This window comes from Elephas maximus, chromosome 6, assembly GCF_024166365.1.
Source record: "Elephas maximus indicus isolate mEleMax1 chromosome 6, mEleMax1 primary haplotype, whole genome shotgun sequence".
Classification (NCBI taxonomy): Eukaryota; Metazoa; Chordata; class Mammalia; order Proboscidea; family Elephantidae; genus Elephas; species Elephas maximus.
In genome coordinates this window covers 103,275,620-103,297,551 of record NC_064824.1, presented here as the reverse complement: position 1 = coordinate 103,297,551, position 21,932 = coordinate 103,275,620, and the positions used below count along the sequence as shown (strand labels likewise).

The 21,932-nt window shown below is 42.4% G+C and overlaps 1 protein-coding gene across 8 annotated transcripts in view; it reads right to left on the bottom strand.

Moving 5' to 3' along the window:
* Window positions 1-15,800, bottom strand: part of PARD3B (par-3 family cell polarity regulator beta) — a 1,165,226-nt gene extending 1,149,426 nt beyond the window's left edge. For all 8 annotated transcript variants that reach the window (XM_049888916.1, XM_049888918.1, XM_049888913.1 and 5 more), the window contains exon 1: window positions 15,581-15,800. In XM_049888916.1, the coding sequence (XP_049744873.1) occupies window positions 15,581-15,700 (120 nt within the window). In that variant the 5' untranslated portion in view covers window positions 15,701-15,800. The remainder of the gene's footprint in view (window positions 1-15,580) is intronic.
* Window positions 15,801-21,932: the final 6,132 nt, after the last annotated feature.

Here is a 21,932-nt window from a genome sequence, read left to right as displayed (position 1 = left end):
GCCTTTAACAAAAAATACTGGTAATAAAATAGTCAACATATTCAATTACCTTTTGAAATTTCATGGTTTATCCTGAACAACCATCAACATGCACTGCTGGTGCGAAAGCAACGGTGGGTAAAACTGCTGGTACTTGATCCTTAATCAAGGCACTGGTACTAGATTGTACCGTAATCTTTGTATTCTTCACTGCCATTCATTTGTAGTTAAAAAAGAAGAAGTATTACTTTCACTTAAGAATGTCCTTGGTAAAGAAGTAAAAATGGTTTTATTAACTCTCGACCCTTGATTTCACATCTTTTTGAGATTATGTGTGAAGAAATGGAAAGTACGCATAAAGCACTTCTGCTGCACTCTGAAGTACAGCGGGCATCTTGAGGAAAAGCACTTGTGTGATGGATGGTTTGAGGTCTAAGCTGAACTAGATGCTTTTCGCATGGAGCGCCATTTTCACTTGCAACAATGACAGACAAACTACAGTGAGTTATACTTGGGCTTTTGGCAGATATTTCTTTAAAATGAATGGTGTAAGCCTGAGCATTTCAAGGAGAAAAAACGTAGCATCTGTTGCCAATGTTAAAATAAAACAAAAACTAAAACTTTGGGAAACTTGTATCCACTACTGTGAGCTTGATAGCTTCCCAATATTTAGATCTTTCTGATGAAATTGATGATGATATCAATGTATGGTTTTTCTATACTGTATAAAAAACTGCACCAACATTTGAAAGACTGACATAACTCAGTGAATCAAAGTTTTACAAATGACCAACAGACAATGTCTCAAAAGCATGCGTGGGTAGAAGATCTAGTCAAAGTGCAACGCAGAGCAATGCACTGTAATATAACAGAGTATAGACATATCACTGATGTGGTTTCAAATTCCATACTGCAACCAACCTTTAGAAAACCATCACTTATTAAATTTTTATGTAATATAAAAAAAAAAGTTGCCAACTCATGGCAATGTCACCTGTCAGAGTACAGCTGTGCGCCACAGGGTTTTCAATGACTGATTTTTCAGAAGCAGGTCACCTGGCCTTTCTTCTGAAGCACTTCTGTGAAGACTCTAAGCTCCAACTTTTCAGTTAGCAGCCAACCATGTTTAGCATTTGCCAGAAGGCATATCCACAATTATCTGAAAAAGCTATTAAAATGACCCTCCCTTTTCCAACTACATACTTGTGTGAGGCGAGCTTTTCTTCATATATTTCAGCCAAAACATACTGCAACAGATTGAATGAATAATCAGATTTTATAATCCAGCTATCTGGTACCCAAGCATCAAGGAGGTGTGCAGAAATGTTCAACAACAGTGCCACCCTTCTAATTTTCTTTTTGGAAAATAGTTATTTTTCATAACAATAAGTTATATTAACATGTAATAAGCTGATTGTTATTTTAGATCAAATATATTTTTATTTCACAGTTTTAATTTCTTATATGGTAAAGATAAATAGATATAAGCCACATAAAAAGCTCTTTTGGGTCCTCAACAATGCATGAGTACAAAGGTGTGTTGAGACCAGTAAGTTTGAGAACTACGGTAATGCTTCAATTTCCTCATCTCTGCCACATCACACACACACACACACACACACCACCTTCTCCCATTTATCTAAATTCTATCCATTTTGCACACCTGGGCATTTCAGCCTACACTGAGCTCCCTCTCCTCTGGATGCCTAGGGAACTCATCTGGCACCTGGTTGTCGCTTTCTCCATCTTCGGTATTATACATGTCTCTCCAACTATTATGCGAAGCACTGAAAAAGGGGCTATACTGTGTATCGTACATGAAAGGTACTCAAAAATATCCCACCTGCCTTCACCATGGCTAATTTAATTGCAGACTGGTAGAAATGCAATTCACACCAGCCCCTGGGCTTTCATCAATACTTAATGAAGGCAGACCACAAAGGAAGTAGGAAGAGATGGAATTGAGGATAGACGTGAGTTTCAAAAGGGACATGCAGAAAAGCAGATAATAACAAAGGCACAGACAGCAAAATGCTTAAGTGGAAAAGATAGTAGATAAAGGACTTCAGATCATACGACTGTCGTTTCTCAATAAAACAGAAAGCAAGTTATCTGTGGAGCATTTTAAAGCAAAGATTTGAGGTCTAAAGAAAGTAGCATGGCAAGGAAAGCAACAGGGAATCAATGCATTTCCCCCATACCTCTTATTGTAAAAGCTGAATAACTGTATTAAAATAAAAAGCAATAGAGTGAGGGGTGCCTGGAATTACATTTCCAAGTGACCCTTCCTCACGCACAGATAAAAGGAGAACAATCTGAAATGCAAATCTAACTTCAACAACAAAAAAAAAGAAAAAAAAATTTTTTTTACTAGAAATTTCTGAAGCACAGAGAGATTCTTTTTCTTAAGGTTCTGGGAAAATGTCTCTGATCAAACACGCTGTCAAAACTCAAGCCCACTGAATCTCTATAAATGTGCCTATAAATACAGAGACAAGGATTATTTATCCATCTTGTGTTCCTCAACTCTTCCCTACTAAAGGAAGTAATCCTGAACCTAATATTTAAAGTTACCAATACTGTAACTATGTCATGATGAAAGAAATACAAGATGACAAGTAAAACTCAATTTCTCCAAGATTTTATCAAGCCACACAGACTTCCAGGCCAAGATCACTTTTAGCTCATGTGTTGTGGCAATTTGCAAGTCTCAATATCCAAATCTTATCTTTATTATACATATAGGTTCACATTATAATCCACAGGGGGGAAAAAAAACATTAAACACTTATAAAGCACACTTGACTTTAGGAATTTAAATTCAACCTCACATTTTATTTCAGTCCACAACACAATATAATCTTAGAGCTCTGGGAATTTCTGGAGTCACCTGACTTGACTACACATCTCTTGTTCCCTAAACATCAGGTAGTCTCACTGGTTTTATAACCAAGGGTCCCAACCCATTAGTGGGCTGTGAAATCCATTTAGTGTGTCCCAAGTTTTTAAAATAAAACAGAATAGAATAAAAAAACAGAGGGCTTCATTCATAGCAAGGGTAAAGACTATTCAGCGAAACTTACAGTCGTGTGTTTGTGTCTGTGTGCTCTGGGTACTGGGTCATGAAGGAAAACATATTTCTTATTGTGTTTATCAGTTTGAATTGACCCCATGGAGAACTGTGATCTATAAGGTTTTTTGATGGCTGATTTTCTGGACGTAAACTGCCAGATCTTTCTCCTGAGGTGCCTCTGAATAAACTCCAATCTCCAACCTTTTGGTTAGCAGCCAAGTGCGTTAGCTCCCAGTGACTCCATCAGGAGCTACAGCTTTTAGTAAAGTGATGCTGCCAACCACAGTGAACTGGCACGAAGGGAGTTGTCCACCCTCTGTTCTCCTGCTGAGGTCTCCCCATTGGCTGACCCTAACTAGACGACAGAGGGCAAAGAGCCCACGGATGCAGTCTATACTGCTCAGCCTCCTGGTTAGGATTTCCAGCCACTCTGAGTCTTTACCAAAAAACTCTGAAAGCTATCGACATAGTCTGTAAATTAACTTAATCTCATCACTTTTATTTTTGGACACCACGTTTTTTCCACATCTGCCCTCAAATCCCAGTCTTGAATCAAAGCTTTAACCCAATCCCAAACAAGAGACACTAAAAGAATGGCATCATTGCCATATTTTTCACAAATAACTCGCCCACACATATACCATGCCAAGTGCACCTAGGAATATAATGCACCAGGGGCTTGTGCAGTTGGCAAAAAAGTGTGGCACGTGTGTTATTTGCATAAAAATACAGTACACACTCATGATTTATGATCTCAGACCATAAAAACACAGCACACACGTGATTTATGATCTCAGACAAGCCCTCAACACTCCTCCTCGGCCCTTTTATCTTCCATCTCTCCTACCCCATCTCCTTGAGGGCACAGACCATGTCTTACTCATCTCTGTGTCCCCAGAAGATAGGTGTATTCACTGAAATGTTTGTTGAAGATGTAAACCGAGACTGCTTCCCCGTACCCAATTCCACCCACAGGTTCCTTATCTATAGAGTCAATCTCCGAGTCTGATTACTCTGCCATCTCAATTTCAGATTTCATTTCCTCTTCTGCTTCAAAACCCCCAGCCTTCACTCCCACAGCAGGCACCTGAACAGGTGTCTCACCTCCTGTCTCAGCACGCTCTACTTCCATTCTCCACAGTAATCTATCCGAAAAGTCAAATCAGGCACTATTATCACCCTGTCCAGAATCTTTCAATGATGCCTCAAGCTCTTTAGCAAGCTCTAAAAAAGGCTCTTGGCTTGGAGCCTGCCTTCCTCTTACAGCCTCATTCCCTACTGCTCCCTCCCATGATGACCCTTAGGAACCTCTGCAGAATACTGTTGTTGCTAGCTGCTGTCCAGTCAGCCCCAACTCATGGTGACCCAAAGCAAAATGGAATTTTCACTGGGTGATTTTTTTTGGCAGTATATCGCCAGGCCTTTCTTCCTAGTTTGTCTTAGTCTGAAAGCTCTACTGAAACCTCTTCAGCATCACAGCAACATGCAAGCCTCCACTGACAGACAGGTGGTAGCTGAGCTCGACACGCATTGGCTGGGAGTTGGACCCAGGTCTCCAGCATAGAAGGCAAGAAATCTACCACTGAACCACTACTGCCCCTTCTGCAATACTACTTCCACCCTTAAACAAAGAAACTCACTTGCTTTCCTTCAGTCACAGTCTGCTTCACACTCACGTCATTGTACAAGTCACCCTCTTTCACTGCAATGCCCTTCCTCACCCTTACTACCCTGACAGACGTCCATTCTTCCTTCAAAACCCTGTCGGGATAAAATCTATCAACTAAAACCTGCCAGGCTCCCCCCACCTCCACAAGGCAAAGTCAGTCATTCCCTCTGTCCACCACTGGTTCAGCCTTCTGCCACACTGTTTATTTACATTGTTCTCTCTACCCTTTTAGTCTATAAGCCCACTGAGGGCAGGGACTGTGCCTTATTTTACCGCTATATCCCCAGCACGAAGCACAATACTTGACCCAAAGTGGCTCTCTAAATCTTTTCTAAAGTGACTTCAGATTGTTAGACTGTTATAAAACCCTAGGGAAGCATCCTCCACATGGAGAGCAATGGCGGTATCGCTAAACACACAACATTACTGTTTTACGTGATGCAGATGGGATTAAGAGACTAGAGTTATTTTCCATTATCTTTAAGTTAGGTATGCCACTATCTCTGCACCCGTTCTGACAAACAGCACACCTCTCTGCAGAGAGGGAGGAGCACAGATATTATCTACAAATCCCTTGTCAAAAGTCCCTCTTTACTTAGAGGTCACACTTACTAGGGTTCATGTCACTATAAACAGCAGGAAAACTTCTAAATCTCCCTAAAAAGGTAAAATCTGCGACCGAGGTTTCTAGAGCCCTTAACTTCTGCCCCCAATGAGGCAATAAAGGGGTCTGATCATGTCCCCGGTCAGTGTGGCTCTCGGGTCTTGCTCTTAGTGGCTCAGCATAGGGCTGCAGACATCTCTTCTGTCTTCTGTCTGTATCACCACGCGAGTCCCACCAGAGCCCAGAACACCCAGAGAGTTTAATAATTTCACCTTGAGGCAGAGGACTGGAGCGGTACAGGGTGCATTTATGTGGACAGTGCTTGGCACTGCATCTGATAAGAGACTAAAGTGAGAGCGAAACCTTTTTAACCAGCCTGTCCCTTAGCATCCCTGCAATTCCATCTCATTGCAATCCAAACGGTGAGATCTGCCAGTCAAAAGGATGGCTGAGCCCAGTGACAGGATGCAGCCCTAATTTTGGCAGCTCCTAGACATAGACACTGTGCCTTTCAGAAATAATCAAAATCAAGATAACCCAGCACTGTTTTTTAAATCAACATGAAATTAATAAGGATACTAAAGATCAAACGCTGTTCAAAAGGTAGCACTGCACAAATCTTTGCAAAGCAAAAACATCATAAAGTCCTTCTCTGAAAATCCAGAACTGCAGAGCACTCAATCTCAAAAATCTGAGAAGTGAGACAAACTGTCAGAATTTCAAGCTGTTATTTGAGATAATCAACATGGCTGATATAATGGACCACTAAAGCACTGTCTACAGCAAACATGGATATGATGAAGATAACTGTCACAGATTGAATTGTGTTCCCCAAAAATATGCGTCAACGTGGCTGGACCATGATTCTCAAATGGTTTGGCAGTTATGCAATGATGTAACCATTCCCCACGATTTGATCTGATGTAATCAGCCAACCAGTTGTAAGAGGATTAGGGTGGGATACAACACCCTTACTCAGGTCACAGCCCTGATCCTATGTAAAGGGAGTTTCCCTGGGGTGTGGCCTGCATCACTTTTGTCTTACACAAGATAAAAGGAGAGAGAAGCAAGTAGAGAAAGAGGGACCTGACTACTACCAAGGAAGACGAGCCTGGAGCAGTGTGTGTCCTTTGGTCCCAGGGTCTCTGTGCTGGACCCAGGGGAAGATTGATGCCAAGACACATGGAGATCTCTAAGGGTCACCAGGCCCACAGATGCTGAAAGGAGACAAAGACCTTCCCCCAGAGCTGACAAAGAGAGAAGAAGCCTTCCGTTAGAGTTGGTGCCCTGAATTCGGACTTCTAGCCTTCTAAATTGTGAGAGAATAAATTTCTGTTTGTTAAAGCCACACACTTGTGGTATTTCTGCCATAACAGCACTAGATAACTAAGATAATAATCAGGGGAAAAGCTGGATTTACGTATTTTTTAAAAGTTGTACTACATATGAAGATTCCAAACTTACAAAGTATTGTGTTGAATACAGTCATTCACAATTTTTATAAAAGAAAAAGATGTGAAGTTTTGATATAATTTAACAAGCATTTATTTTATATATACTATGAATCAGGTAGTGTGCTAAAAATACAAATAGGAAAATAAGACTCACTCCCTGTTCTTGAACAGTTCATAGCGCAGAGACAAAATGATTGCAGTATGTGGCAGAACCCAGCTAGATGTTCACTTATATCCAAGTGGACTACTTTTTCCAAAGCCTGCTTTACTGAGATGGCTCTACTCTGACCAGTTGAACGTGGGCAGAGAGATGTTCACCACTTCCATGCCAGGCCCCCCAAGCTCCCGCGGCATCCTCCACACCCTCTGCTCATCTGTCAGCATGATGCAGAGGATCTGCAGAAAACTCTAAGGCCAAAGAGAACAGCAGGCAGATGGTTGTGTGAATCAGAGTCCCGACTCACCACACAGAAAGACTGTGATAAGCCACTATGATTCCAGGGCTGCCCATTAAGCTAGCAGACCCTGACTAATAAACAGTGTAAAACGCGTTTTGCAAAATGAAAGCACACATACAGGGAGCTCTGGGAACACATGAATAAGGTCCCTGAGCTACACTGAGTGGGAAATGGAAAGAAGAGATTCCTAGCAAAGAGGTAGCTAGAGACACATCTTCAAGGATGGAGAGTGAGGGGGAGGAGGGGATAAGGGGGGCATGCCTAAAAGAACACTACACTACAGGTAGGATTCTAATAGGACCAGAAAAATAGTCAGGAGACTCAAAAGGTAAGCAAAGCTTGAGTTTTCACCTAAAGGCAATGGTGAACAATTTAAATACTCCCAGAAATACCATTGACATAATCAATTTGCAGTTTAAGGGTCAATGGAGAATGGTTTGGATGAGATGGGTGCTAAAAAGGGCAAGGAGACCAGTTAAGGGTCTGGTGCAATTTCCCACAGGAGAATTGTGAAGAAGAAAAGACTATGGCATGGCTTTGGTGTGGAGAGAAGGTGGCAGATCCAAGAGATATTACTTGGAAGGATCAAAGGTACTTTCTGACCAACCAGACGCATGAAGTACGACGGGTGAGAGGTCATCAAGGAGGGGAGGAGTTCCAGGTTTCTGGTTTAAACAACCAGGTGAATGACGGTGCCACATATGGAGAAACAAACCACAGGAGAAGGGGCACAAGCAGATTTGCAAAGGAAAGACTGGGCTTGAACTATTTGTGGGGCATCCTGCTGGTGAAGTCCACAGGCAGATGGACAGTGGGGTCCAGGGTAAGTTCAGAGCTAGACATATATATCTGATGTGGGCGTAGCTGAAGACACTGAGTGGATGAGATCTCAACAAGAGTTGGGCCAGAATCCTGATGCACCAGCACACAACCTGCAAAGACTAAGGAGAGAGAGGCAAATTTTACAATCTCAGGGGGAGGGGAGAATGCATGATAATGAATGAGCTCACCAACAGAATGAGTAAATAAGAGACAAAAGGAAGCTCAAGGATCAAGTCCAGGGGAACTCCAACATTAAGAGGTGGGAAAAGAAAGAAGGGACCAACCAGAGATTAGTAAGAAAAATATCAGGAGATTGTGATATCCAGGAAACCATGTGTTAAAAATCTTTGCTGTTAGGTGCTCTCCAGTTGGTTCCAACTCACACTGACCTTATGCATAAAAGAACAAAACACTGTCCGGTCCTGAGCCATCATAAACTAAAAATGTTCAGTATTTCTAATAGTCTAGAAGCATTTAAATCTCACTGAAAAAGGTCTATTTTATTTTCTTCACTGCTCCTTGTTGGCCCACTGTCTGCCCAGTACTAAAAAAAAGGGGACGTACCTTCTCAGGCTGTTGCAGCAAAGGTGCAAACTGATGCAAACCTTTACTTGCTCCACAACCCTGCTAGTCCAGTCCAATCTGTGTCTGAAGAGTTCGCTTTGGAAGTGATTCCTGTCTTGGGCTAACAGAAGGTTTGGGGACCGTGACCTCCCGGGTCCTTGTAGTCTCAGTCAGTCCATTAAGTCTGATCTTTTTATGAGAATTTGCGGTCTGCATCTCTCCTGCTCCCTCAGGGGTTCTCTGTTGTGTTCCCTGTCAGGGCAGTCATCAGGGTGTAGCCGGGCACCATCTACTTCTTCTGGTCTCAGGATGATGTAGTCTCTGGTTTAAGTGGTCCTTTCTGTCTCTTAGGCTCATAATTACCTTGTGTCTTTGGTGTTTTTCATTCTCCTTTGCTCCAGGTGGGTTGAGACCCACTGGTGCATCTTAGATGGCCGCTTACTAGCATTTAAGACCCCAGAAGCCACTCTCCAAAGTGGGATGCAGAATGTTTTCTTAATAGATTTTATTATGCCAATTGATTTAGATGTCCCCTGAAACCATGGTCCCCAAACCCCCGCCCCTGCTACACTGGCCTTCAAAGCATTCAGTTTACTTAGGAGCTTTTTAACACTTTTAAAGAGGTCTTTTGCAGCAGACTTGCCCAATGCAATATGCCCTTTGATTTCTTGACAGCTGCTTCTATGGACGTTGATTGTGGATTCAAGTAAAATGAAATCCTTGACAACTTCAATCTGTCTCCATTTATTATGATGTTTCTTACTGGTCCAGTTATGAGCATTTTTATTTTCTTTATGTTGAGGTGTAATCTGTGACAAAGGCAGTAGTCTTTGATCTTCATTAGTAAGTGCTTCAAGTCCTCTTTACTTTCAGCAAGCAAGGTTGTATCATCTGCATATATATCGCAGATTGTTAAGTCTTCCACAAATCCTGATGCCACGTTCTTCTTCATATAATTCAGCTTCTTCCATTATTTGCTCAGCATACAGACTGAATAAGTATGGTGACAGGATACAACCCTGACATACACCTTTCTTGATTTTAAACCATGCAGTATATCCTTGTTCTGTTCCAAAGACTGCCTCTTGGTCTATGTACACGTTTCACATAAGCACAATTAAGTGTCTTGGAATTCCCATTCTTTGCAATGTTATCCATAATTTGTTATGATGCACACAGTCAAATGTCTTTGCATAGTCAATAAAACACAGGTAAACATCTTTCCGGTATTTTCTGCTTTCAGTCAAAGGATAGAGTAGAACTGCCCCGTAGGGTTTCCAAGGCTGTAAAATTTATGGAAGCAGACTGCTACATCTTTCTACTGAGGAGTGGCTGGTGAGTTCAAACCACTGACCTTTTGTTTAGCAGCCAAGCACTTCAGCCAGTGTGCCACCAGGGCTTCTGGCTCAAGATCTGAGGTTTCTGAAAGCAGCTGATAGAAAATCATCAGAGATCCTTTAGACATGTGCTGTCAAGTAAGGTAACCACTAGCCACACGTGGCTAAATTTAAATTAAAATAAAAAATTCAGTTTCTCAATTGCATTAACTACATTTCAAATGTTCAACAGCCATGTTATATTAAAGGAAGTCACAGGTACAGCCAAGATTCAAAGGAAGAGACTAAATAGCCAAGATTCAAAGGAAGAGACTCAATACCAGTAGGTGTACTTCTTTGGGAGGGCCACCAACGTAACATATCTCAACCCCATCAGGTGACAGGAATGTAAAGATTAATGTCACTGTCTCTTGTTTCCGCTTTTGATGAGTTTCAATTCCTGAACACACCTAACAGCCTCCTTACTAAACAAGCCCTTCCCTTATTCACTTCAACCCCATTTACCATTCAAAAAAAACATTGTCATCAAATCCATTCCAACTCACTGTGACCCTACAGAATAGAGTAGAAGTGCTCCACAAGGTTTCCAAGGAAAGGCTAGTAGATGCAAACTGTGGACCTTTTGGTTAGCAGCCAAGCTCTTAACCACTGCGCCACCATACACACACATGTACGTATACAGCCTACGTGCACTTCAATCAATTATTATTTGAGCATCTGCTATGAGAAGAATTAGGGAAGTAGGGACACAGATAATAATGAAAAGTTGATATGTAGATGTCTAAGCCATCGCAACAGTTTAAAATCAAGTAAGTTCAACAATGCGAAAAGATTCATGGTAGAAGATTAGTGGTTCTCAATCCTGGCTGGGAAGTATAATCACCTGGGGTGCTTTTTAAAATACCAATATCCAGGTCCCACTGCAAACCCTCTTGCTTGCAATGGGTTTCTTTATATGGCCTTTCTGGTCCTCAGCTTCTAATACTCCCAAAATGATTGGTCAGTTGCAATCTTGCAAGTGATTGGTCCATTCACTATCCATATAAGCTGATTGTACGTGATTGGTTGGTTTATAACCCACCCAATAGTTGACCTTTATCAAGACTGGCTAGAAAGCCTACGACCCAGAGTGACCTTTACCTGGATTGGTTAGGGAGCCCACCGTTTAATTAACAAGGAGTATTATTACCTGGATTAGCCTACAGAAACCTTAGGACCTGCCCCCCAGATGGGGTTTCCGAATCTACTAAAGCCAGGAGAGGAAACCATCTTTTGGACAGGGACCCTGCACTATGACCCTCATAAACCTGTCACAGGGACACAGGAACCAGCTGCAATGGTACCAAAAGAAGTAGAGGCAAAGAGCCGACTCAGAAGGTGGCAGCAGAATGTAAAGACTGAACCCCAGCTGAGAGCTGTGAGGAGTGACCAAAGCTGAGCCCAGCCCGCAAGGTGGTATCACTGAACTTCCTGTTTGAAACTTTCCTGATAGGTGAGAATGAACACTGGTTTTCAGGAAGAGTAAAAGGGTTCACTTTGAGACATAAGCAGGTCTCTTTTTAGAAACTGAGGCCCCCATGCTGGGCCCCCTCACAAACCTTACCCTTTGCATACAGTTATTTCTGTTTATATCCATCTCTGTTATTAAAGTCATTATTGCAGCTATGTTGTTTCCCTGAGTTCTCTGCGACCATTCTGATGAATTATCAAACCTAATAAATAGTGCTATGGTGGTGCGGGGGGGAAGGTAACTGGTGTCAGAAATGGTGGAGAAGTTGGAGAACAGGGATATATTTGACCTCCACTTCATAGGAATGCAATGGTTAAACCACTTGGCTGCTAACCCAAAGGTTGGTCGTTCGAACCCACCAGCTACTCTGCAGAATAATATGGCAATCTACTTTGATAAAGATTACTGCCTTGGAAATGCTACGGAGCAGTTTTACTCTGTCCTATAGGGTCACTATGAGTTGGAAACTACTCCTTGGCAGTGGGTTTTTTGGTCATAGGAACCAGCTTAATGCTGATTCTTATAGTCAGGGCTATCATTACACTCTCAATGAGAACCTTGCAGGAAGGGACTCAGGTATTTGTGTTGTTTAAAATGTTAAACGTTAATATTAGCGGTGGCTAATGTTCAGACAGGGTTGAGAGCCCCTGAAGGATACAACTTAATTATCCATTCACCTGTGATACATAATTTTGATGATAAATTTAATCAATTACTCAATGATCCCCACCTTGACTACTTAGGGAAGACAGAACCTATCCACTATCTACTTAACTAAATTGGTTTTAGAGCCTGGGACACTGATAAAGTACCAGGATCCAAAGATAAAAAAAAGATAAGCGATCCCATAATTCTTACGCCTCAGTCAATTCACCTCCCCAGTGGAGTTCATCAAATGGCAAGGCAGGGGGAGGCGGCAGGAATCTTGAAGTCACAGATCTCAGAACATAAGCCTTCCACAAAGCTCCTGGCTTCTTTAGCACCTTACCTACTTCTGGCCTTATCTGATGCTGAGTCAGCTGGTTCCCCACATTCCTCAAATACCAGCCTTCCTTGTTTCTTCTCAGCATGTGGCTAGTATTTCTTGGATGCTACCCAAAAAAATCCAGAATGGCTTCTTTGGGCTTCATTTACCCTCCAGATTTCAGAAACCTCAACTTCCATCCTCAATCTTAACCCACCTTAAATTTTCAGGTCCCTTTTTTTTTGGAAGAAACAGACTTACATTCACACTCTGCCAAATTTCTTTCCTTACAGTCCTCTCTACCTGGATGTCCAAGAGATCCTATCTATTATCCACTTGTAATTATAATGAAGAATATTTATTTAACTTTCAGATCCTGCAATATGTGCCTCAGAATTTAGACTTCTTCCTATAACATGTAGATGTGTTACGAAAGATATGATCAAGAGAAACTTGCGGATGTCCCATCTCTCTGCAAGGGACAATTGCTCTTTAGGCTGTTGGTATTAATTACTGTAACAGTTTGTAGATGGAATTGTCTTTTTAAAACAAACTGTATAAAAGTAAAATGAGTAAAATCCCAAAGCATAATAACCAGGCCGTGTAGTTAATGCCCGAGAGCAAGGACACAGAACCACAGTTTCTGTGTCCAAATCCCAATTCCACCACGTACTAGTCATGTAATCTTAGGCAAATTGCCTCTTATCTTTTTCCCCATCTGTGTATTATCCCCTAAAAGTGGAAATAATAACAATAAATCCTCCCTTGTGGAGTCGTTGTGAGGAATAAGTCATTTAATTTATGGAAAGCACCTAGAACAGTGCCTGGCACAGAGTAACCACATTACAAGTTACTTGCTGTTATTCCTGTTGTTAATATTATTTTGAATTCAGGACTTTAAACTTTGCTTTCACGAAAAATAAGCCTTTTAAATCTTTCACTGATTTAAAGATAGTGAATTTATTATAAAGTGAATTTATTACAAATTGTTTTTTCAATTGAATTCTGACATTTCTGTTCCTTTCCCATTATTTTTTTAAATTCAATAGATAAAAGCATGGAATTTGTCAAAGTATTTCCTGATATTTCTGTTCCATTAGGAATACCATTTAATATTTAGTTAAGCCTTGTTGTGATTACAATATTATCTAAAATGAAACTATGGGAGAGGAATATTTTAGGAGGGAAAAAATATCACTTGCCACTTATTAAATTGAGATTTTAAAAGCCAAAAGAGGGAGGGAGGATTTATAAGCTGCAGGTGACCTTTAAATGTCATGTTCAACTAATATATAAATGTAAACACTGAAAAATGTAATGTCTGGTAATAACAGTAAACTGATCAATGCAATTATGTTATAGGTTCTATGATATTATAAATTATGCTTCCAGTCCAGAATATCAACAGCTTTTAACACCTTTTAAAATCAAATTACAATGCATTAAATACCATCTAGTTAATTCCCTGTATCTGATTTACAAGCTTGTAGCTTACTCTTATTTCTTAAACAACTCCATTTCCTAAACTTGTAAATATACAAGATTAGAGGATCTTTTTAAATTTATTTTTTTTATTTTTATCTCAGTAAGGTAGATTTTGTTGAATAATTTTAATAATTTGTCAGAAGTAGTGTTCTTACTATTAACTTTAGCACACCTTCAGAAGTTAATGAAATGTTTCCAAAGACAATGGGTTACTGGTGTCACTCTCAGTTTTTAACTGAGATATACAAAATATAATCACCACATATTATTGTAACAATGGCACAACATGTTGGGGAAGATTCTCATCTAGCTTTATACTCCCCTTTGATTTTTTTCCTTTCTTTAACTCAATTCCATCAGTAAAAAGTTCAGTTTTCTGGATTACGTTTAATATATAAACGGACCTTTCATTGTACTCCAAGCTCTTGACTGTTCAATGCAACATGTATCTACAGTAAAATTTTTCTGTATAATATTAGTGCAGGCGCAGAAGGTGCAAGTACTTTCTTAAATGGTGGACCCATATACTTGGGAGAAACAGTTTGTTGCTTTTACCTTGGATAACCTAAGATGTAAAAAGAAATTAAAATTACATCTTTCCATCACTAGACTGGCCAACCCACAATGTCTATATTTACCACTGCATGAGAACAAACATTAAGAGAATCATTTGTCCTGTTTGTAAAGGATTTAGAGCTTGCAAGATGTTCCATCTGAGGATTCATAAAATAAAAAGATGCTCCTCCATGCCTTGATTTAAAGGTCCCATCGAGGGAGACACAGAGGCACGATATGTTACCCAAACACGTGATGTGAGTTTAGTGTCCAGCTAGATCTTCTGAACATTCACTGCACACTTCAAAAAAAAAAAGTCACCTTAGTTTTACTTATTCTTAACTTCAGCGACAAGGCTGGGGACAGTCTTTCTCATTCCAATGGTCACCCAGGACCTGACGCAACCCACACACACAGCAAGTGGTCATAGGATGGGTGGTGTTGAGTTGAAAACACTCAAAATGTAGACTAGTGTAAGCAAACAACATCCTCGCACCTGAGTTCCTGTCCAAGTGACTGAGAGAAGACTGTTTATGAGGTTGAAACTCCAAAGGTCCCACCAGTTACAACTTCCGAGTATGTTATTTGCACCAATCAACTTCCTAACTCCAAGGAACCAAAGTGGGGCGGGCTTTGACGGCTCAAAAGTCATAGTTGAGGTGAGCGGCACTAAGATGTCCCCTCCAACAACTTCTAGCCAAGTGCATCTGAAACTTCAACGGGCATTCCATTCACCTGGGGATCTTGTTAAAAAGCAGGCTTTGAGGGAATAAGCCTGGATTTGGGCCCCAGATTGTGCATGTCTAATGAGCTTCCCAGGTGATTCCAATGCTGCAGCTTCTAACACCCTTTGCATAGCTGGGCCCTGAGCCACAAATGCCCAAAGGCACCCGGGTCACCTATAAACACACAAAACTGTGGCCACAGGTAGGGACCATAAAGCCACCTGGGCGTTTTGTGTCTCCTGGGCGTCGCCATCCGGTGCTCTGGGTACCTGGCAGGTGCCTTGGCCTCTGGGCGCTCGCAGGTAGCCCGCAGCCGCGCCCCCAGCTCCCGCCGAGCCCGCCGCACCCGCGTGCCCGCGTGCCCCACGGCGCTGCGCTCACCTTCTCCCGGGTCTTCAGGTACCGCTGCAGCGCCTGCTGCGTGAGCTCTCGGACGCGTAGCTGGCCCTCCTTGCAGGGCACCACGATGCCGGTCCTGCCAAAGCACACGGTCACTTTCATCCTGGCCCCCGGCGACCACGCCGGGCCTGGCCGAACAGGTGTCTGGCCCCGCGGGTGTAGCCCCCACTCTCGAGGGAAGCCCGGCACGGGCGGACCCGGAGGCCCAGGGCACCTCCCCCCGGCGACCCCTCCAGACCGGGGGCTTGCGACAGCGCCCTTCTCCTCCGGGCAGGCGGCCGCCAGCAGGGGGGCGGGAATAGGGGAGCGGGAGGCAGCGGGAAGGGCTACTTCCCAGGTGGCGGGCAGCTCTGGACGAGGCGGCTCCTCGGCCCGGCTCCTCCTGCTCCTGCTCCGGCCCTGCCGCAGCTGCTGCTCCGCGCCCGCCAAAGCGAAACTGACGGCCTGGCCCTGGCCCTGGCCCTGGCCCTGCTGGAGGCGGCGGGGCCGGCCTCAGGCCCCAAGCTGCAGTGGGCGGCGGCGGCGGCGCGCGGGGCCGGAGTTGGGAGGAAACTTTTGCGCCGTCTCCCAACTCCTCCGCGTCGCGCCGCGCTCTCGGGTCCCCGGCCCCGGCCGGCCTGGGCCCGGCTCTTAAAGGGGCCGCGACGCTGCCCGGCCTGCTGCGCTCTCCGCGGCGCCGGCGGGGGCCGTGCGGAGCGTAACTGGAGCCTCGGCCCCTCACTCGGGCTCTCTCCCTCCGCACACATGGAGCTCTGGGGAATTGTAACGGGACCTGAGAGCTACCCCTCGGGGACTGAAACAAGATCTCATAAAGCACACTCGAGGGAATAGCGAGGAGACTGCTGAACGACTCCTACCTACGCTTTTCCAATGAGGGGATTGGAGCAAGATTCAAGGAGAGCCCTGGAGCAGGTGCTTCTCGCCACCCCGCCAAAAGTACCCCAAGGAGCAGCAGCTCACAGGTACTGAGATGCAGGGATGGCCAAAGAGCCTGTTAGGAACTTGTCCGATGTACAGCATCGCACCTGCCCTCTGGAGCCCTGAGGTAGCAGAGCTGGAGGAAACCTTAGGCATAACATGGCAGGGGGACCATTCCTTTTACAGAAGACACTAGTTGTCCGCCAATGGTCACACCCAAACCCAGATACGATCGTGTATGTCGACTTGTACCGTATCCCTCGTATTTTGCACTGTTTTTTGCTGTTGTTGTTGTTAGGTGCCATCAAGTCGTTCAGACTTACAGCCACCCTAAATACAACGGAAGGAAACACTGCCAGGTCCTGCACCATCCTCATAATCATTGTTATGCTTGAACCCATTATTGCAGCCCCTGTGTCAATCCATCTCGTTGAGGGTCTTCCTCTTTTTCTCTGACCCTCCATTTTACCAAGCATGATGTCCTTCTCCAAGGACTGGTCCCTCATGATAAAAAAAATACATGTCCAAAATATGAGGAAGAGGAAGTCTCGCCATCCTCGCTTCTAAGGAGCATTCTGACTTCTTATCCCAAGACGGATTTATTCGTTCTTTTGGTTGTCCATGGTAGTATATTCAGTATTCTTCCCCAGCACTACAACCCATAGGTGTCTATTCTTGTATTTGCCTAGAAAAACAATTTTAAACACCTTTTGGTTCAGGTGTATATCCATCATCAATTGAAATGGGATTTCTGGAATAAATCAACAAGTAGTGTTTATATCATTCTTAGCTCTAACATAAATGAGCTCCTTTGAGCCTAAAAACAACCCTATAAAGTAGGTATTATTTTTCCCATCTTTTACTGTGAAGAGCGGTGCTCAGGGAGGTCAAGGGGAGAACAGATCGTGGAGTTAGTTATATCAAAAAGAACTCAGGTCTTCAGACTCTAAATCCCTGGCCAACCTTTACAAGCGATTTTCTTAGCTTCATCCAAGGAGATCCTCCAGATTCATCAAGTGTTTCTTTACAAAAAGATTTGTTCCTATGTCAAGAGACACTTAAGTTAAACTTGAATTTCCTAGGATGGTGGGATAAATCCACAAGAGATTAAATTAATGGGTTTTGAGAGGTTTCATTAAAAAACCTTTATTCATTCATGCATTCAATAAATATACGTTGGTGGCCTTGTATATGTACCCATTGCCTTTGAATTGATCCAACTCAATGACCCTACAGAATAAGGTAGAACTGCCCCATAGGGTTTCCAAGGCTATAATCTTTATGGAATCAGACTTCCGCCTCTCTCCTGCAGAGCAAACCACTGACCTTTTTGTTGGCAGCCAAGTGCTTAACCACTGCTCCAGCAGGTCTCTTTCTTATCTGTGTAGTCCTTATAAAAGGTCAATGACATCACAGGGGGTCATACGGACCAAGTTGGTTTGAAGAAAATGTATATTAGGCAGTATATTTTGGTTACAAATCTAATACAAGGTGATTTAAACCAAAGATGGAATCTATTTCCTCAGAAAATCAGAAAATGCAAAGAGTACTCAGTTGAAGCGGAGTTGAATTCAGGAACTCAAACGATGTCATCAGAGGCCACTACTCTATGCTCCTCAGTGCTGTCTCCATTCTCAAGCAGGCTGTCCTCAAATGGACAAAGATGGCCTTTCCTAGGCTCCAGGTTTACACTGCCTTAAAGACAGCCATCTCAGCTCTCAAGAAGGTCTTTTTCTGGGGAGGACTTGCATGCCTATGTTCAGATCATATATCCTCCCTGTTGGGAGACGAATGCAACAGTAATTGACCAGACCTGGTTCACCTGCCACCAAATCATATGAGCAGAGAACAGGGGAGGAACACATCCCCAACAGATGGGACAGCAAAAAACACATATCCACCGCAAAATGTAAGATATTTCTTGTTATGGATTGAATTGTGGTCCTCCCTCCCCAGTATATGTGTTGAATTCCTGGTCCTTGTACCTGTGGATTTGATCCTGTTTGTAAATAGGACTTTTCTTTTTTTATATTAATGAGATCAAGTAGGGTGGACCCTAAACCTAATCATTTCTAAGTTATAAAAAGACCAGAACAGACAAAGAGACACACACATGAGAGGAAGCGAGATCTGTGTAAGGATCACCTACAAGCCAAGGAATGCCAAGAAACCAAAGAATGCCCAGGGCTACCAACAAGGGAAGAATCTACATAGTCTAAACCCTGATTTTGACTTTTAGCCTCCAAAATAAATTTTTGTTCTTTAAGTCCACCCACTTGTGGCAGCACTAACCCAGTAAAACACTTCCCAGTACCCAAGGGGCTAACAAATAGTTGGGGAGACAAGGCCTACAAAGTAAGAAGTCACATAAAACCTACAAAGCAATAGCGAATTTGATAATTCTACAAAATAGCATTGCATTATTTATTTATAGATGTTCAAGGCACTGTATATATATATATATGTATGTATGTATAGCTCTTAGGTGCCATCAAGTATGTTCCAACTCATAGCGACCTTACATACAACAGAAGGAAACACTACCACTGTGTCAGTCTATCTCATTGAGCGCCTTCCTTTTTTTAGCTGAGTCTACTTTACCAAGCATGATGTTCTTCTCCAGGGACTGGTCCTTCCTGATAACATGTTCAAAATATGTGACGTAAAGTCTCGCCATCCTTGCTTCTAAGGAGCATTCTGGCTGTACTTCTTCCAAGGCAGATTTGTTCCCTCTTCTGGCTGACCTTGGCATATTCAGTATTCAGTATTCCCTAAAACCATAATTCAAAGGCATCAATTATTCTTAGGTCTTTCTTATTCATTGTCCAGCTCTCACATGCATATTGAAAACATCATGGCTTGGGTCAGGCACACCTTTGTCCATAAAGTGACATCTTGGCCATTTAACACTTTAAAAAGGTATCTTGCAGCAGATTTGCCAATGCAATGCGTTGTTTGATTTCTTGACTGCTGCTTCCATGAGCTTTGATTGTGGATCCAAGTAAAATAAAATTCTTGATTACTTCAATCTTTCTCCATTTATCGTGATGTTGCTTAATGGTCCAGTTGTGAGGATTTTTGTTTTCTTTATGTCGAAGCATATTCCACACTGAAGGCTGTGGTCTTTGATCTTCATCAGTAAATGCTTCAAGTCCTCTTCACTTTCAGCAAGCAAGGTTTTGTCATCTGCATATCATGGGTTGTAAATGAGTCTTCCTCCAATCCTGACACTGTTCTTATTTATATACTACATTTTCTTGAATTATTTGCTCAGTGTACAGACTGAATAAGTATGATAAAAAGATACAACCATGAGGCACACCATTCCTGACTTTAAACCACAGTGTCCCATTGTTCTGGTTGAATGATTGCCTCTTGGTCTATGTACAGGTTCCTCATGAACAAAATTAAGTGTTCTGAAATTCTCATTCTTCAAAATGTGATCAATAATTTGTTATGATCCACACAGTCAAATGCCTTTGCATAGCCAGTAAAACGCAGAAGAATATCTTCCTAGTTTTCTCTGCTTTCAGCCAAAATTCATCTGACATCAACAACGATATCCCTCATTCCACATCTTCTTCTGAGTCTGACTTGAATTTCTGGCAGTTACCTGTCAATGTACTGCTGCAACCACTTTTGAGTTATCTTCAGCAAAATTCGACTTGTGTGTGATATTAATGATATTGTTCAATAATTTCTGCATTTTTTTAATTGGACCACATTTCTTTAGAATGGGAACAAATATGGATCTCCTCCAGTCGATTGGCCAGGTAGCTGTCTTCCAAATTTCTTGACATAGAGGAGTGAGCACCTCCATCCAGCACTGCATCCATTTATGAAAACATCGCAATTGGTATTCTATCAATTCCTGAAGCCTTGTTTTTTGCCGAGGTCTTCAGTGGAGCTTGGATTTTTTCCTTCAGTAGCATTGGTTCTTGATCTTATGCTACCTCCTGAAATACCTGAATGTCGACCAATTCTTTTTGGTACAATGACCCTGTGTATTCCTTCCATCTTCCTTTGATGCTTCTGTGTCATTCAGTATTTCCCCATAAAATTCTTCAACATTGCAACTCAAGGCTTGAATTTTTTCTTTAGTTCTTTCAGCTTGAGAAATGCCTAGCATATTCTCCCCTTTTGGTTTTCTAACTCCAAGTCTTTGCAGTTTTCACTACAATACTTTGTCTTCTCCCACCACCCTTTGAAATCTTCTGTTCAGCTCTTTTACTTCATCATTTCTTCCATTTGCTTTACTCTGCATTCAAGAGCAAGTTTCAGAGTCTCTTCTGACATCCATTTTGACCTTTTTTCTTTCTTTCCTGTCTTTTTTTTTCTCATTTTTCTTTTTAATTGTGATTTAGGTGAAAGTTCACAGAGCAAATTAGTGTCTCATTAAACGATGAATACATATATTGTTTTGTGACATTGGCTGTCAACCCTGCAACACGTCAACACTCTCCCTTTCTCAACCTTGGGTTCCCCAGATTTCCTGTCCCCTCCTGCCTTCTCATCCTTGCCCCTGGGCTGGTATGCCCATTTACTCTCGTATACATGATTGAACTACGTGTTTTATAGGACTGTCTAATCATAGGCTGAAGGGTAAACGTCAGGAGCTACTTCAGTACTGAGTTAAAAAGGTATCTGGGGCCATATTCTTGGGGTTTCTCCAGTCTCTGTCAACCCAGTAAGTGTTATCTTTTTTGTGTGTGTGAGAGTTTGAATTTTGTTCTACATTTTTCTCCAGCTTTGTCCAGGACCCTCTATTGTGATCCTGTCAGAGTAGTCAGTGGTGGTAGTTGGGCACCATCTAGTTGTTCTGGACTCCGTGTGGCAGAGGCTGTGGTAGTTGTGTTCCATTAGTCCTTTGGACTAATCTTTCCCCCTGTCTTTGGTTTTCTTCATTCTCCCTTGCTCCAGATGGGGTGGGACCAGGGACGTATCTTAGATGGGTGCTTACAAGCTTTTAAGACCCCAGATGCTACTTACCAAAGTAGAATGTAGAACATTTCCTTTATAAACTGTTTTATGCCAATTAAGCTGGATATCCACCAAGACCGTGGCCCCCAGCCCTCAGCCCAGTAAGTCTGTCCCTTAGCAAGTTTGGATGTGTCTATGAAGCTTCTATGACTTTGTCTTGGTCAAGTTGTGCTGACTTCCCCAGTATTGTGTACTGTCTTACCCTTTACCAAAGTTACCACTTACCTATTATCTAGTTAGTGTTTTTCCCTCCCCACTGTCCACCCCTCCCATACCTCATAACCATCAAAGATTGTTTTTTTCTGTGTGTAAACTCTTTCATGAATTTTTATAATAGTGGTCTCATACAGTATATGTCCTTTTGTGATTGATTTACTTCACTCAGCATAATGCCCTCTAGATTTCATCCATGTTGTGAAATCTTTTGCAGATTCAT